The 18,208-nt window shown below is 29.2% G+C and overlaps 1 protein-coding gene and 1 long non-coding RNA gene across 2 annotated transcripts; both read right to left on the reverse strand.

The window, feature by feature from the left end:
- Nucleotides 1-2,763: 2,763 nt before the first annotated feature.
- Nucleotides 2,764-5,675, reverse strand: LOC103840224 (conserved oligomeric Golgi complex subunit 6). Its single transcript, XM_009116718.3, has 9 exons — nucleotides 5,253-5,675; nucleotides 5,080-5,187; nucleotides 4,943-5,010; nucleotides 4,705-4,828; nucleotides 4,486-4,632; nucleotides 4,067-4,321; nucleotides 3,694-3,978; nucleotides 3,484-3,618; nucleotides 2,764-3,412 (listed from the first exon to the last, which is right to left on the reverse strand). The coding sequence occupies exons 1-9, from the start codon at nucleotides 5,673-5,675 to the stop codon at nucleotides 2,912-2,914; spliced, it is 2,046 nt and encodes a 681-aa protein (XP_009114966.1). The 3' UTR covers nucleotides 2,764-2,911.
- A 9,170-nt stretch (nucleotides 5,676-14,845) lies between these two features.
- LOC103840225 lies at nucleotides 14,846-18,038 on the reverse strand. The gene is made up of 2 exons (XR_627581.2): nucleotides 15,266-18,038; nucleotides 14,846-15,165 (listed from the first exon to the last, which is right to left on the reverse strand). It is a non-coding gene; the product is annotated as an uncharacterized LOC103840225 (long non-coding RNA).
- Between the last annotated feature and the right edge of the window lie 170 nt (nucleotides 18,039-18,208).

The raw sequence follows: 18,208 nt of genomic DNA on the forward strand, positions 1-18,208 counted from the left end.
ATGGGCTTATTAGAAACATTTAGAAAGAGAACTAAATGTTTGTAACTATATAATTTTAAGTTTGTCTAATATAGAAAACATATTGCCAAAAAGGGATTAGGTTTAGGTTTGCGCGGAAAATCAATTAGAACGACACATTTGATAAATTTCAGATCACAATTCCATTTAGAATGCCACATTTGGTGAATTAAAACACTGCATTTGATATTTATTTTAAAATATTTTGCATTCTAGAAAGCATATACAGTGAAACCTCTATAAATTAATAATATTACTACCCAAAACTATATTTTTTTATATTAATTTATAGAAATGTTAATTTATCGATATACTAATTGAACCAAAAACTCAATTTGGGACTATAAAATTATATTATTTTAAGAAATTTTTAGTGTATATTAATTTGGAGGTTATACTGTATATTGTAACCTAATAATGGATATTGCAGTATCTTTGACAATAATGATGAAATACACAATAAAATTTTATGATATATTGTTTGCCTATAAGGTAACATGTTCACTACTATTAATTTTGAATCATAACTAACCATAAGCATTCGTTGTCAAAAAAAAAACTAACCATAAGTATTCTTTATAGTTAGTAGCTAACCATTTTTCAATGTTAGTCAACAAAGATAATACGTGAGAAATCAATTTTCAAATACAAAATAAATACAATTACATTAGTCATTTATAATAACATTTTCATATAACAAACATATATGCATTGACCCATTATATAATATACATATAGTTGTGTTTAATATATTAAAACTAAAGATGACAAAAATATAAAACTAATATCTTATATATATCATTATAATTATAATTATGATCTATGAAGTATGTTAGCCACATATTATATGTTTAGTATATATACCAATTTTGATTATATATTTACTATTCTTTCCATAGTTTTAGTATTAATATAAGATAGGATCGAATATAACAATTTTTTTTTGAGAAATTCGAATATAACAAATTGTTTACTACATACTACATTATCTATTGATAAATACAAATGTATATGTTTGCGTTAACAAATGATTTTATAATTAATATAATATATTTTGTAAAGTAGTATATCAAAAGGATGTGACATACGTTAGATAGTGGTTTTAATTTTTATTTGCTTGAACTTTTTTAAACCAACAAAATTAATTAATACTCTTTAAAATATTTATAACGTTGTATATGTTAAAAATTCGCCATTAAACTTTTCTAGGGGAATTAAAATTAGATTAAGGCCTGTCCAAAGTCTTTCTAAGGATGTCACATCAGCAATGAAAAGATGTTTGGAGATGCTATCTAAGCAAATTCATTTTGCAATTAATACAAAATTGAAGTTACAACATTTTAAAAGATCTTACAAATAATATACAGAGGATTTTATATGACTATTATTTTAACATTTTAATAATATAAATTAGATTTTGATCCGCACATGTTTGTTTTGAAAATTAAATAAATGTTTATTAAATGAATTTATATGTAACATATTGTATAAGTTTAGGCACATTTATCTGAAACTGAGAACTGAACTGTACCGAACTGAAACAATCAAAACCAAAATTAAATTGAATTTCATAAATAATCGAACAAATCATATATCTAAGGAACCGAAAAATTAAAGCTGAACTGAGAACCAAATGGATACCTAAAATTTAAAAATACAAAGTATATACTTACAAATATTAATTATATTTAATTTTAAAATAACTAAATATCATAAAAAATACTATTTATGAACCGAATTACCGGAAAAAATAAAATTACCCAAATATTGTTTATTCAAAATATTAAAATTATCCGAACTGTCCAATATTTTTGTCCAAACAATCCACCCTATATCTAAATTAAAAAAGCCAAATTGTACGATATTTTTATCTATAAATCTTTAATTACCTGTAAATCGATGGGTGATCCGATATGCAATTCAAATCGAATTAAGTTGTTATATTTAGATTATTCTAATATATATTCATAGATTTTTAGATGAGTAGTGGAGATATTTTGGACGTGATGCTCCAATTTTTCAAAAGTTAACTATACAAATTTTTAATAAAACTATTTTTTCATCTAGTTGTAAGAGTAGTGAATCAATATTCGAAAGGATGCATACTAAAAGAAAAATAGATTTGAGCATCAATTATTCATATATGTCTATTACAATTTACATTTGCAAAAAAAAATATAATTGTTTGTTTATTTGTTTAGTTTGTTTTTGTTGTTGACATGTTATTAGAATCCTTTTGATGTTTTGTTTTTGGTTTATTTTAAATTTAATTTTATCATTCACATTAAACATTTAAATATTTTTAATTTTAGTTTTCTTATATTATTTTATTATATATCTACTTCATAATTTGTTACAATTTGGTATGTATAATTGTATTCTAAAACTAATTAAAATATTGATCCGCGGTCGATTCAGTGATCCAGTAACTCATAAAATAATCTGGTTCAGTGTCTTGATAGGGCTTCACTGGTTTTAGATCAAAGCCATCAGAGCTTCTCCATGCAATCGGTATGAAAGTATATGATACACTCTTGCGTGAAATCAAGCTGAATCCCATCTTTACATTTAAGAAAACAATTAGGTGGACGATGGCAGCACACATGTGCACGCAGTAATATAATTTTTAGTTTTGATGATTATAACATTTGTGGTTCAACATTTTTGATTCTTTCTAAACATTATTTATTTTTCAACCATTATAGATTGATGTTTAAATTTATATCTTATATAGGTATGCAATAATAATTCAAGCATATGTAGTATCCAGAAATTGATAAACTTTATATGAAAATACAACATTTGAAGTCCGGTTTACAAGTATTGATTTCGTAAGGTAACAAGAAAAAACTAGGAAAAACCAAAAAAATATTCGGGTAGAAGAAGTTTGCATTCATATACCGAGAATGGTTCGGATCTGATCCGGTGGATGTCGAGCGAGGGATTTCGGATCTGGATACCCGTTTTGTTGATCCGTTACGGCTCGGTATATAACTTCATAATCTTCAGCTAACGTTTTGGCCACCCGCACGCAAGCTTCGGACCTGAGTTTAGGGACTTGTATCTGCTCGAACTCAGGAAGAGAGCCTTCGCTTCCCAAAACGAGGCCGAAGAAGGCCTTGAGGCATTCCGACAGCACTGCGGGTGATGTCTCCTGTCGTCCAGACAAAGCAAGTTCAGTTGTGGTGTAAGAGCGGAAGATTTGCATTTTGTCTGAAAGACCGCATCTTTGGAGGAGCGTGTCGACTTCTTTCTGGACCAGGAGGTTTATGTGGTTCTCGATCATTGATCCGATGTTAGTTACGTACTGTGACGCCACATCGTGTCTTAGCAACGGTTGTTGGATGGCGCATAAACAGTTGATGAGGAATATCTTCGAGGGTGTTTCATTATTCTGTAAGAACGAGATAAATCTTGAGAGAGGTCTTTTCGAGTTAAAAGGAATGTAACGGATTATATATATACCTGTGGTGGGGACGAGCTGCTAGAGAGTAGAGCATCTACTGATGTTAACTGGCTTGAGTCGGAACTTGTTCGGCTTCGTCTGGTTAATTGGCCGCTCATTTTCGATTTGTGCGCCTCTGCTGCTTGCTCACACATCTGTGGAGTTTCAGAAAAGTTCAAGAATTTAACTTCAATGCAGAATCATGGCTTTTGATGGACAATGATTTATACCTTAATGATAGGGTCGAGCAGTGCAGAGAGGACAGGATCAAATGCCGGTTTCTCTCCTGAAGCGGAAACCATCATGCTGTTGTAGTTCTCGATTATCTCAAGAGTTAGAGAAACTCCTTCTCGGACAGCTGGAGGCGGAGAGAGATCAATCGCTACCGGTGGAGGGTATCGTAGAAGTTTCTCCCCTCGGGTTTTAAGAATGTCGAAGAAGGTTTTTTGTGCAGCATCCTTAACCATCCCAATTGTATTACAGAGAGCAGTGTCTCGCCCGAGTAAGTCTGAGATCTGCAAGGTGAAGGGAACAACGCGATGATGAAATCTAATAGAGCGATAAATGCTTGTAGTATTATTAGAAGAGGTCAATAAAACTTACAGTGTAGCTGTAGAACTCCAAGGTGTTGGTGAGTTTATAAGAAATAATAAGACTTGGTTGTGACTGCAGCACTTGCTCGACTCTCACTTTAAATGGCCTGCAAACTCCTTCGAAAATTCTATCCAGAACAAATGTAAAATCAGATTCTGCTGCCTTTAGGGAATCATTCTCAGCCGTATTCTTCGCCGTTGATTTATAATCTGCTGAGTCTATGTCAAATAAAGCATGAACAAGTTCTCTTTCTGATGCCAAAGCCTGCACCCAAAACAACAACCACCTTAGGAAAATGAAGCACAACAAGGTCTGAAGATCATGACAATGAATTCACACACTATATTGATAACAGAAGTTTTCATAGCCAAAATAAAACAATCAGTCGCATTAGGACTCTTATAAGAGAAGAAAATATGGTGACAAACCTGATGCAGCCACCCAAGCATGTCTCCAACATATCGTAAGGGGTCATGGGCATGAACTTCAATAGGTCTAGGCATCCCTCCAGGTCCTCCACGTGTAAGAGCGCTAATAAACCTTCTAAATAAGGCATTATGTCTCAGATTCCCTACCTGCATGATTTCGGCAAACATGCCCCAGTATCATAAACAAAGACTAGAGTTGAGTAAAGTTGAAAGACTAACCTCCTCTGCACAATATTTGAAGAGCGCAGGTTTCTCCTTAAGACAGCGAACAGCAGTCCTCAAAAGGTCACCCACCTCTGGGTTATCCGTATCACCCAGTTTCCTACACTCAGCCTGAACCCACCTAGAAGAATCAGGAAGAGACCACCAAACTATATTATTTAGGGTCCAAATACTAACCAAGTTTGAACCAACCAACAAAGTAATATTCTGGAAAGAGGAAGCAGATAATATGTACCTGCAAAGACGCTCATACGCTCCTTCTTGGTACATAGCCATCACTCCCATCAACTCCAAGCCAGCTCGCTGCATACACATTCCTTATAATCAAACTCTGAACGCAAGACAAGTACAAGTTTCGGAGAAAATAATCACCTGATGATGCGTCCTGAGAAGCAATTTGCAATTGGAATGAATCTCCTGAACATGAGACAAGGCTTGGAAGAAACTCTCATCCAATTCATCTTCCCTAAGCGCTTTGATCTGCATCAATCAACAACTACAATTTCAGATCTGATCACCATCAACATACTCACTCACTCACTCACCTCTTCGTTGGATAGCTGATAATCACGAAGAAAGCAACCAACAATCTCCTGCCTCTGAGTAGTAACCTCAAGCTCTTGCTTCAGCCTCTCCGTGGTACTGATGATATCGCTTGTGGTCTCCGCCGAGCTGCTCAGCGCCGCCGCGATCTTGTCGCAGCAATCGGCCAAGGCGTTCACTTCCTCCTCCACGCGATCCAACGCGATCTGAGTCGAATCGGCCGCGCTGAGGAACTCGCTGTTGATCTGGAGCGCGCGCTTCTCGATCGTCGATCTGAGGTTCCGCCGCGCGTGAGCGCTGTTCTCGTCGTAGAATGAAGACAAAGCGTTTAGCGACGCCACCAGATCCGGAGTATCCGTACGGCATTCCAGTACCTTCTTCAGCTTCCGAGATAGTCCCGGCGCTAATCCCACCGTCGAAGCCATCCTCACTCTGCTCCGTTTCCTTCTCTTCTACAAACGATCTCCCACCATTTGCCTTCTTTTTCTTCTTCTTCGATCTCACATGATTTTCTCTCCTCTCGCCTAGACTCTCGGATCTCATTTGCTACTATGATGGGCTGGATACTTAGTAGGCTAGGCCCATATAACTTCTTTACATATCGCCCTGCTAAGACAGGCCCGTATGAGATTAACAAATGATATACCTCATTTTAAGAAATGAATGTTGAGATATTACGGCATGAGATTAACAAATTATAAGACTTCTAAACATAACTAGATTTTTTAACCGCGCTACGCGCGGATAAGATATTATATGTATTTCTCAATTCTAAAAAAATAATGCATAATATTGTATTACATTATTTAAAGAATATAAAATAAGACTACATAACATAAATATATTTTTAAAATTTTCTTTGTGGAAATCATTATGTTGTTTGATTGTTGTACTTGATTCAAATGTTTACATAGTTATTTGTGATGGATGAATAACTATATTTTTATTATCAGTAAATAATATATATATATATATATTATATAATATAAGAATAATAAAATTATTTACTTTTAAAACAAACTTGTCTCATGGTGGGGACTCGATTATAGACATATCATATTCGAATAAGACACTTTTACAGTTATCAATTTTCTTAACAGTCAAGAAACAAATCTGAATATCAAAACATTATCTCATACAATCTCTTTGTGAAATAACTGCTCTGAAGAAATTGAATTTAGGCATCAAAAAAGGCTGGAAATGAATGTGGAGATGTGTTATCTAAGTCAGCTTTACAAAATACTATTCATAGTTCATATATCATTTATGTCCATCCTTTCTTAAACATCTTGAAATAAATGATGCTAATTAATAATAAACTTTTGGCTGGAAAAAAAATCAAATTTGTCTAATTATCGCTTAATTTGTCTAACTGATATATATGTATTTCTTAATTATAAAAAAATAATGTATAATATTATATTACATTATTTAAAAAATATAAAATAAGACTACCTAACATAAAAATATTTTTTAAATTTTCTTTGTGGAAATCATTATGTTGTTTGATTGTTGTACTTGATTCACATATTTGCATAGATATTTGTGATAGATGAAAAACTATATTTTTATTATCAGTAAATAATATATATTTATTATATAATATAAGAAAAATGAAATTATTTATTTTTAAAGAAAGTTGTCTTATGTTGGGGATTCGGTTATAGACATATAATATTCGAATGAGACATTTCTACAGTTATCAATCTTCTTAAAAGTAAAGAAACAAATCTGAATATCAAAACAATATCTCATACGATCTCTTTGTGGAATAACTGATCTGAAGAAATTGAATTTATGCATCAAAAAGAACTGAAAATGATGTGCAGATGTGTTATCTAAGTCAGCTTTACAAAGTACTACTATTTATAGTTCATGTATCATTTAAGTCCATCATTTCTTAAACATCTTGAAATAACTTATCGCTTAAATATTTTATTAATATTGTCTAAGAAGCTTTCAATTGATATCATAGTTTTATTTTATTAGTTTTTTTTGTTAATTTTAGAGTTTTTTGTATTTAAGATTTTTTCCATATTAAGCTTATATTTCTTTCGCATAATATATATATGTCATAAAAATTACCATCAAATCAAATTTACTTATTTATTATTTTGTTTTTAATGAAAATACACTTTTTAAATAATTTAATTTAAAATAAAATTATATATTAATTTGTTGTATTCTAACAATTTGATTGATTTAATTAATTTGCTTTGGTGGATAACTTAAAAAGTTTTCATATGAATTAGGGAAAGTAAGCTTATGTTGTTATATTATATTTATTTGTGTATATGTAATCTATATATAATGCTAGTGTAATAAAGGAAGAACATTATTTTTTTGTAACTTCAAAAAGATACATTATTACAGTTTGAAATTATTCAAAATTGAATAAAATGGTAATTAAATAAATCTAATGGTTTTTTAACTTGTTTAGTTGGATTCTCATGAAAAGAAATCGATAGGTTAAACAAATGTTTCAAAATTTGTTGTGTTATTCTTTTGTCTATAAATTATTAAATTTATTGAATTGATATATTTAATTATTGCACCCTAAAAGAATATTTTATTAAGACATTAGATAACTATGTTTTGAGTTGTTTTGTCAAAATTGTACAAAAATCTATGCTTTTTCATATTTGTCACGAAAATTTATATGTTAAACTTACTTTTACAAAATTCTTAGCTTTGTCACGAAAACAAAAAACTATGATTTTTCATATTTGTCAATGTTCTAACACTTTCAAAGAATATATTAGCTTAGTCACTTATTTTTTTTTTTTACAAAACTAAGTATCGGAGTCTTGAAAGTTGAATTCATATTATTGTAAATGTACATAAGAGTTTGTGATTACATATTTAGTGATTCTTGTATATGTGTTCAAAAAGTTTCAATGGCTTAGTGGTATATGCCTTATATTTATATCATACTAACCCGGGTTCGATCCTTTCCTTTGCATTGTTTTTTTATTTTTTACGAAAAAATAAATGAGATGACGTGGCAACTTCGGGCTCTCTGATTGGACGATTTTTTATGCATACGTGGACACTCTAAAAGGAGCTTATATCCCCCTTTTAGTATCAATTTAATTATTGCACCCTAAAAGAATATTTTATTAAGACATTAGATAACTATGTTTTGAGTTGTTTTGTCAAAATTGTACAAAAATCTATGCTTTTTCATATTTGTCACGAAAATTTATATGTTAAACTTACTTTTACAAAATTCTTAGCTTTGTCACGAAAACAAAAAACTATGATTTTTCATATTTGTCAATGTTCTAACACTTTCAAAGAATATATTAGCTTAGTCACTTATTTTTTTTTTTTACAAAACTAAGTATCGGAGTCTTGAAAGTTGAATTCATATTATTGTAAATGTACATAAGAGTTTGTGATTACATATTTAGTGATTCTTGTATATGTGTTCAAAAAGTTTCAATGGCTTAGTGGTATATGCCTTATATTTATATCATACTAACCCGGGTTCGATCCTTTCCTTTGCATTGTTTTTTTATTTTTTACGAAAAAATAAATGAGATGACGTGGCAACTTCGGGCTCTCTGATTGGACGATTTTTTATGCATACGTGGACACTCTAAAAGGAGCTTATATCCCCCTTTTAGTATCAATTTAATTATTGCACCCTAAAAGAATATTTTATTAAGACATTAGATAACTATGTTTTGAGTTGTTTTGTCAAAATTGTACAAAAATCTATGCTTTTTCATATTTGTCACGAAAATTTATATGTTAAACTTACTTTTACAAAATTCTTAGCTTTGTCACGAAAACAAAAAACTATGATTTTTCATATTTGTCAATGTTCTAACACTTTCAAAGAATATATTAGCTTAGTCACTTATTTTTTTTTTTTACAAAACTAAGTATCGGAGTCTTGAAAGTTGAATTCATATTATTGTAAATGTACATAAGAGTTTGTGATTACATATTTAGTGATTCTTGTATATGTGTTCAAAAAGTTTCAATGGCTTAGTGGTATATGCCTTATATTTATATCATACTAACCCGGGTTCGATCCTTTCCTTTGCATTGTTTTTTTATTTTTTACGAAAAAATAAATGAGATGACGTGGCAACTTCGGGCTCTCTGATTGGACGATTTTTTATGCATACGTGGACACTCTAAAAGGAGCTTATATCCCCCTTTTAGTATAGTATAGATTTCACAGCAAGAAATAATGACAAAAGGACGTGGAGGTAAAACCGATTGGTACTTAAACCCTTTAGCTAGCTTAGTACAAGTAAAAACCAGAAAGCATAGTATAGTAGTATTAAACGGTTAAAACCATTATAAGCACTTAAACGGTTAAATCTATCAAGTTAAGTTTTAATACTAACCGGTACATGCTTGTTCTAATGTCAAGCGACTTGGGTCAAATCTACTGGGAACAAAAAGAAATCGCGCATCCTGTCTGCTAAAACTTGGGATAGGTCAAGCTCTAATACGCAATATTAGTGGAGGAAAACCAGCCATACACTATAAGTAAACCTAATCATCACATTATGGCCTAAAGACTATATAATATGGTTTGAGTACTTAAAGATTAACCTCTATTACCTGCAAAATTAATTGTAACGTTTGATCAAATAATGTGTTTCTTTAATCACTTTTGTTAATAATGGGCGGTGTAAAGTTAATTAAGGATAGTGTAAGAGTGCAACAAAATAATAATTAAATCGAAAAGGGGAAAACAATGGTGGACGAGTTGTGCTAGCTACAACAACAGAAGAAGATGATTAAGACAAATAATGATTAGGTCTATAAATAGTCCCAAGTGGGTTTACGGTCCCGACCAGGCTGGCCTATATCCTCGAAAGAACACACCCCTATGTCTTAGTTTATGGAGTATATGAATAATATTAGGCATTTAAGTATGAAAAAGATCATTATGGTAATTAAACGACTAGTAAAAACAGTTTAAAGCATGAAACTATTATTTATTTGTATCGATAGAGCGTCGACATAAGTTGAACGTGTGCGTATGTAATGTAAGTCGAAAACAAGATTTTTTTATAAAGAATTTAGTACCAGTGACAAAAATGTCATGAAACAGAAGAAAAATATAAAACTAAGTGCCTTATATATAAGATGTATGCGATAAACCAATTTCTAGTTTGCTGGTGTATATATATCTACCGGGACAGTGAATGAATGTCATTTCATGAGTGTATTCAACACCATCGAAGCAAATTTTAAGTTTATAATAAACACTAGGTTAAGACCCGCGCCTTGCGCGGGATAAACATTATATATGAAAATTATTTTATATATTATATATTTATAACATATTATGAAATAATAAATATATATTGAATAATTAAAAAGTCATTATCTACTACTTATATTATTAAATTGGTGCGAACATATAAATAAATTTAATAAATCGAAAAAATATTTTTTCCTATTTGATATGATATATAATTAAATTTAAATGATAGTAACATATATATGGTATATGTTAATATTAATATTTATTAGATGATGCTTTTTGTTCATATTTTTTTTAATCATTTGTATCTATTATAGCAAAAAGTCTAAATTAGTGATAACAAAATTTTCACTGTGGGAATAATGGTTTAAGTAATTTATAATATTTTAAAAAAATTAAGTTGTCAATATTTTTTTCAAATTTTTTATCAAAAAAAATGTTCAAAATAAATTTCAAAATTACGATATTTATGTATTTTTATATGGCATATAGTTTAATTTAAAATGATACATATTTTTATATATTTTTAATTATTGATACTTATTAAATGAGACTTTTAACTTATATTATTTTTCAATTATTTGTATCATGTCATAACAAAAGTTTAAATCATAGATCACAAAATTTGAATGTGAAACTTTTAACAGTTTTAGTAATTTATACTCGTTTTTAAAAATTAAAAATATAATATATAAATAATTTTTTTAATTTTTATTATATCGTTACTATGATTGTTTGATTTATTTTAATAGCTTAAAATTAAACAAATATAATTATAATACACACTTATTTTTATCAAATCTTTATTATTCAAAATCATTAATTGTCATATATACTTTAGTCACATTAGGCAATTCCGTAATCTTATTTAAGGAAATAATAAATCACATTAATAATGTATATATTGTGGTTTAATAAAAAACTTATTATATATTTAAATGGACCAATCTATTTCTCTAAGGATTCTAAGAATCATTCTAGTAATGACACGTGGCTACAAAAAAATGTTGCAATGCTTCTCAAATAATATATAGGGGATTACCAATACAATAAATAATCAATTTAATTAGCTAGGTTGCATTCATGATCACGACAAGAATCGATTACTGTACATATTAACAACATTCTCTATGGTTTCTTTTCTATCATAAATATGTGTATCGTGCACCTTATAGACAATCTTAATTCTGAGATTTCAATATTCTTTTGTCCAAATTCAAAGTTACACTTTTCTAACCTATTTAATAATGCGTTTTTGACGTCAAACACACATATCTAATAATGGAACACCAGGTAATAATTCACGCCTTACGCGAAAATGTGATTATTAGTTTCATTATTTTTTAATAAGAAGACATTAATCTGTTTGATCTGGATATCGGTTCGGTTTTAGGTTGTTTTTTAGTTTTTAATCTCCTAAAATATAACTATCATTTTAAATCAATATTTATTTGGTTGCTTCGGTTAAAATATTTGATGTTTTTGGTTTTTTTTTCCTGTGATAATCAAAAATTACTATTATTTGTTTGTTTTCATTTTATGAATCTTAGATAGTCGTGATGTCGAACCAATGGTTTCATATTATAGTTCTAAACGGATAATAGTTAAAAAAATTTTTTTTAGATAAATCATTTTACTACAATTTGGTCGATAGTGAAAGAATCATTAAGAAAAAAATATTTTAACTTAAAAAAAAATAGATATTTCAGTTGTGGTAAATAATTAGTTATAAGGTGCTCACGTCAATGTACACATGCATGTATATGTAAAAGTATATAAAGATGGTTGATAAATATTTAAAGATACTGTTAATTAATATTAAACGACATTTGTTTTCAAAATAATACATCAAAAATAAAATTCTTAAAATGAAATTATTTAAATACAAAAATATTGTAAAATTTATATAAACTATATAATATATAACTTACAAAAATATTGTAGAATTTATATATTTTAAAATTTAAATATATGTATATATATATGCATATAACAGATCAAATTGAATATTTGTTCCTATAAATATTGATATTTGTGATTTGCTTTTTTTTCACGGATATTGTATTTTAGTATTTGATTTGCTTCGTAAAATAACGGATATCTGGATTTTTTGGTCCGAATCAAAGCGGATAACGAATCAAATCAAAATTTATGAATAATTTACCAAACTCTTTTCTTAAACAGTAAAAGTAACGTAAAGATGAACCATGCATGTGAGTTTTATATTAATAAAAACGTAAAGTACACAGTGTGAACATATTTATGTAGAGTTTGGCTGAGAACCTTTCTACATGTGACATAGTCACATGTGTATTTTCACACGGACTCACGTTGCAGCCTAGTAACTATTTATATGCATGTATATTTTCACACAGACTAACGTTTTTGCAGCCCAGTAACTCATCATCTGTACCGCATATTTTTTTATATGGGTTAACCAGCTGGTTCCTTTTTTTTTGTCAACACCAGTTGGTTCCGCGAGCAAGAAAATTCGTTCTTTTCTACATTTTTTTTTGTATAGTTCGGTTCATAAACAATCCAACGGAATAAGCCAAAAGAAAATATTATATGTTAAAAGTATACTCCAATCCGACAATCATACATCCAATTGCTAACTATTTATATGCATGTATATTTTCACACGGACTAACGTTTTTGCAGCCTAGTAACTCATCATCTGTACCGCATATTTTTTTATATGGGTTTAACCAGCTGGTTCCTTTTTTTTGTCAACACCAGTTGGTTTCATGGGAGTTTTTCTAATATGACTCAGAATTTGAAGTTAAACACAAAAAAAATTCATGTTTTTTTTTGAAATTTGTATTTGCCATATTCATCCTAGAAGTTCGAGTTATTCACGAAAATGCAATTTTTTTTTCTGAGACGAATGCTTTACTCATTCATCACCATCTTCTTCATTTGTTTATAACATTGTCATTGTCATCAAAACACAAACCACCATGAACAACCAATTTCAAGCTCTAAATGCACCTAAAATCAACCAATATGACTCATTTTCCTTTCACTTTAACTCTTATTTCATCTAAAAATCCTAAATTTTTATTTCAACAACTACAAGCTTATTAGAGTTACTCAAGTTCATGATTTATGGTCAAGAACGAGTGAGTAACTTCTACTAAGAAATTATGTGTGCTTGTAAAAGTTAAAAATGATTCTCACCGGATCTAAAAATAATATTTGATTTTTTTCAGATATTTTTCACGAAGAAGACTTTTCAACGAGAAGACTTCTCTGGTCAATGCATAGGTTAGTTTTGCAATTAATTTTTATGTGCTTTTTAGAACTTATGTAGAAGTTTTCTAACTTTTTTTTGTTAACAAAAAAAAAAGATTTCTCGAGAAATCTTTTCTGATAAACAAGTTAGTTTTGCAATTGACCGAAGTTTGTCAGAAATTTGACTTTGTATAGATGACTTTCCGAGAATGTATAGAAAACTTCCCGAGAAGTCTTTTTTACAATTAGATGAAGTCTTCTCAGTGCTGCAAAAAGTCTGCGTAGGTTAGTTTGCAGTTGACAAGTAATAGGAAAAACTTTAATATTAATGAGAATACCTTTAAGAAATCTTCTCGAATTTAATTCCGTTCTTTTGTCAAACATTTGGTTACGAGAGAAGCTTCTAGAAAAGTCTTCTCTGAAAAGTCAAATATAGTCAATTGCAAAAGTAACCTACGCAGACTTCTTGCGACAGTGAGAAGACTTCATGTGAACGTAAGGCTTCTATAAAAGTTTTCTCCAAGAACTTAAAAAAAAAAAGTCAAATATCTACATAACTAACCTTATAGAGAAGTCTTCTCTAGTATTTTCAAAGATTTTCCAAATTCAAAAGTAAACCAATGTTTAGAAAAGAAGAATTCTCTAGAAGTCTGATATGGAGTAGACTTCTTAAGAAATCTTCCTTTGTAAATTTGCAATTGCAAAAATGACCTAAATGGAAGACTTCTTAAGAAGTTTTCTATGTCAATGTTTATTATACACTTCAATTTTCTCTAAAATTAAAATATATTTTTTAATATTTTCATGTTAATTCATGTATATTGTATTAACTGCAAAGCGGTTTCATCCGCCAAGCTTATGAACCGACATCCTTCATACCTTTGGATGATTTTTTACAAGCTTGGCGGATTGAATTCGCTACACTAGTCAACACAAGTAAATCAATGCGAGTAACAATTTAGTAACACAAGACATAAAAATTGGTGAACTAGTCAACACTAGTAATGAAATCAAGCAATCACAATTTCAAAATCAGTTCAAGCAACTAGTAATGAAATTAACAGACACAACAGTCTTGAATACTAACATCAGCCAAACAATATGAGAAATATAACGACAAGCATGAACCATGAAACAAGACTAGACTATATTTATCATGAGCAAACATTACAACAATATGACACAATGATTTATCATGAGCAAACAGAAAATGCAATTATACACAATGAATTATTAGTAACAAATAGAACATGCTATAATCATCATACTAAGAGAAACCAAACCGAGAAAACATACATAACACATAGATCTATTTGGTCTTGTCGGTTCTATTACATGGATCTAACGGTCTTACACAATCAATAAACTAAGTAAGTATCTTTAGATTTTGGATCTTGTTTTGTTGGTCTTTTAACATGGATTTCTTTCCTTAGTTAGCTAACAACCTGCACATAATATACAAGAGTCAAGAGTTAGAGGTTTAGAGCTAAGAGTTTGTTGGATTAAGAAACTTTAAAATATTTTCTGAAATATTTATCTTTGTACATGCATGTCTAATCTGTGATGTTTGGAAGCCGAGTTGGAAGAACCGCTGTTGTCGGAGCTCCATATCTTGTGACAGTGAAAGTTGAAATTGAGTCGTCTTTCACTTTTCTCTCTATCAACTTTGTTTTTTCAAGTGAAGAATGAAATGAGAAGTCTATAACTTGCGGGACATTAGGTTAACCACATATTCTATTTGGGTCATTCCGGTTTAAGCCCATTCCCGCACAATACCGACCTGCAAAACCCGCAATATTACGGAACATGATATGTCTGGCCCAATACTATCCCGCTACAAGTTTTAGCGGGCTAGACCCGCGGTCTAGGTTGTACATCGCCATCTTTAAGTTACATTGTGAGCCACGATAAAACAACATATATGCATTGAAGTGGTAAGGTTTAACTTATAAATCCTTGTTGAAAACCGAACATTACTTTTCATTTTTTGTTATTTACCATGTGTATGTGTATCGCACTTGACACTTCCACAATGATATGATATGCTAAGATGGTCTTCTTCTTCACAATGATAACGAAAATAATATCAAATATTTCCTCCACTCACAAAAGAATAGTTTTGGGGACTAGATAGCTAGTAATCATTGAGCACGTATGTTATAGTAATACTTTTTACTATAGTAGTATTACCCGCCTTTTTACCTTTTTCGTGGTATAAAACTCTAGTTATTCTTTTCTAATACGCACTATGCGGCCGAAGGTTGTTTTTTCTTTTGTTTAGTTAGGTTTGTCTGGAATAGAATTTATTAGTTAAATATACTACTAAGTTTTTTGTTTTAGGTTTCTGTAGTCAAGTTATAATTAGTACACTTGCACTATTTTGGTTTCTAGTGGCAGGTTCAAAAAGGAGAATAGGTTTTCAGCAGCGTTGAATTTTACTGTGTTATACTCTCTTTCAACCAATAAAAAAGATGGAACGAATTAATTTGTTATTATTTTTTGGTTTGCTGAAAAGTGGAAACCAAACTTCTTCTACTTGAGCATCTCTAACCCAAACCTTATTTTAAGGAGAGCAAAACATCAAAATAAAGAATTGAAGGTTGATTATTCCAACCATAAATTTTCAAAAAAATTCTTAAAAATTTATTTATTTACATTATAGTCTTTTACATTAACAAAAATTACTAATAATGATAAAACTTAACAAATACATATAAAAGATACTTTTAATATTTTATAAACACACAATATTACAATATTATATAATATAAATTACGTATATAATAAAACAACACATACACACAAATTTTAGAAAGTTATTTCCGTAAAATATGTAATATTTAAGTGTTTATATAACTTTTTAATTTGTATTAAATTTATTTAATGTATTTTTATTTTGTGCAAGTTTTATTTAATGTATCTTTCTATTGTGTGAATTTTATTTTCATGCTATATAATATTTATTTTATTTTATTTTATTTTGGTGTACTTAAATTATGCTAAATAAATTTATTAGATATATTTGTTAAAGAAAATAATTGTAAGGACTAAAAAGAAAATGAATAGTGGTTTTGAGGTTTTAAATAGTAAAACCTCAAATTTGAGGTGTCACTATTTAAAATCTCAAAATTTGAGAATGAGTTAAAATGACAAAAACTTTAAAATTTGAGGATTTGAAGTTGGGTTGGAGATGCTCTAAGATTCAATGAAAATAACAGAGGAAAATGTACACTAAAATTTTGTTTATATTTTTTCTCTTGACTTTTCTTCTCATTCCATTTAGCATTCAATTTTATCAGTCAAAATCTAGAACTCTTAACCTTTGAATCAAAATAAAATGAACAAAACATATATACAAATGGAGAAAAAATCTTGGTACAGGAGACGAAATAGAATATCTACATGTTCGAAGAGATCGAATAAAATCATAGCAAAGGAACCGAAAGCTTTATTAGTCATTTGACAATATACATGAATGTGTAATCTTCCTTATTCGAGAGTACATTTATAAAATATAGAGTCAAGGATGTTTACAGCATGATGATTCTGTGGTGTAGAATTTTTTTTATTACGTGTGTCAGCAAGTGGACAGTAATTAAAAAAAATAAAATAAGAAGTAATCGACTTTACTCACATTTATAAAATATATTAAAAATCACCAAGATTAAGATATCTAATAAATGTCGTTGTATTGTCTGTCATGCATATTCAAGATCCGTACATTAAATGCTACTTTTTTTTTTGAAACTAAAGGCTTACATTAAATGCTACTGATAGAAGCAGTAGATAAAATAAATTGGTTGAGGTTGTAGGAACTGTGCACAACCTTTTTAATTTCTACATCTATTTTTTAAAGTAATCATGCATTTATTTTAGAAATTGAATTTAAAGCCAAAACATTATAAAAAGAAATATGTTAGCGTTAGAAATCACTTTCTCTAAAGATTTTATATAGTGCTTCGAAAAATTTCTACAACAAAATAAACTAGAAGTAAAGTTAAAAATCTAGAGTTAAATCTTAGAGCAAAAAAAAAACAGAAAGCCACAACTTCTACTAACCACCCGTAAAAGCATCTCTAAAAGAAACTCTAATTTTAAAGTTTCATCTTTTTATTTGCATATTGGTTCTTATAATTAATTATACATCACATTTATAATTCTTAAGTATTTTCTCACTCATAGTTTTAATCTTTAAACCTTTAATATATTTTAAATATTTCAAACTTATCTTTATAAATTAAAATTTTACACATAAAAGTTCTTTTTAAAATCAAAATAAGATTTATAATATTTTAAAAGTAGAATTAGACAACAAAAATATTACAGAAAAAATTAATAATGTTTTTAAGAAGATATATACATGAAGACATAATTATTACACAAATTTAAATATTACAACAACACTAATAGTCTAGTAAATTTTCTCCGGAACATTTAAAATATTGTCCAAACAAATTTTGTATAACCGAGAATTGAGCATTAATAAAA

The sequence above is a fragment of the Brassica rapa genome, chromosome A09, assembly GCF_000309985.2.
Source record: "Brassica rapa cultivar Chiifu-401-42 chromosome A09, CAAS_Brap_v3.01, whole genome shotgun sequence".
Taxonomy (NCBI): domain Eukaryota; kingdom Viridiplantae; phylum Streptophyta; class Magnoliopsida; order Brassicales; family Brassicaceae; genus Brassica; species Brassica rapa.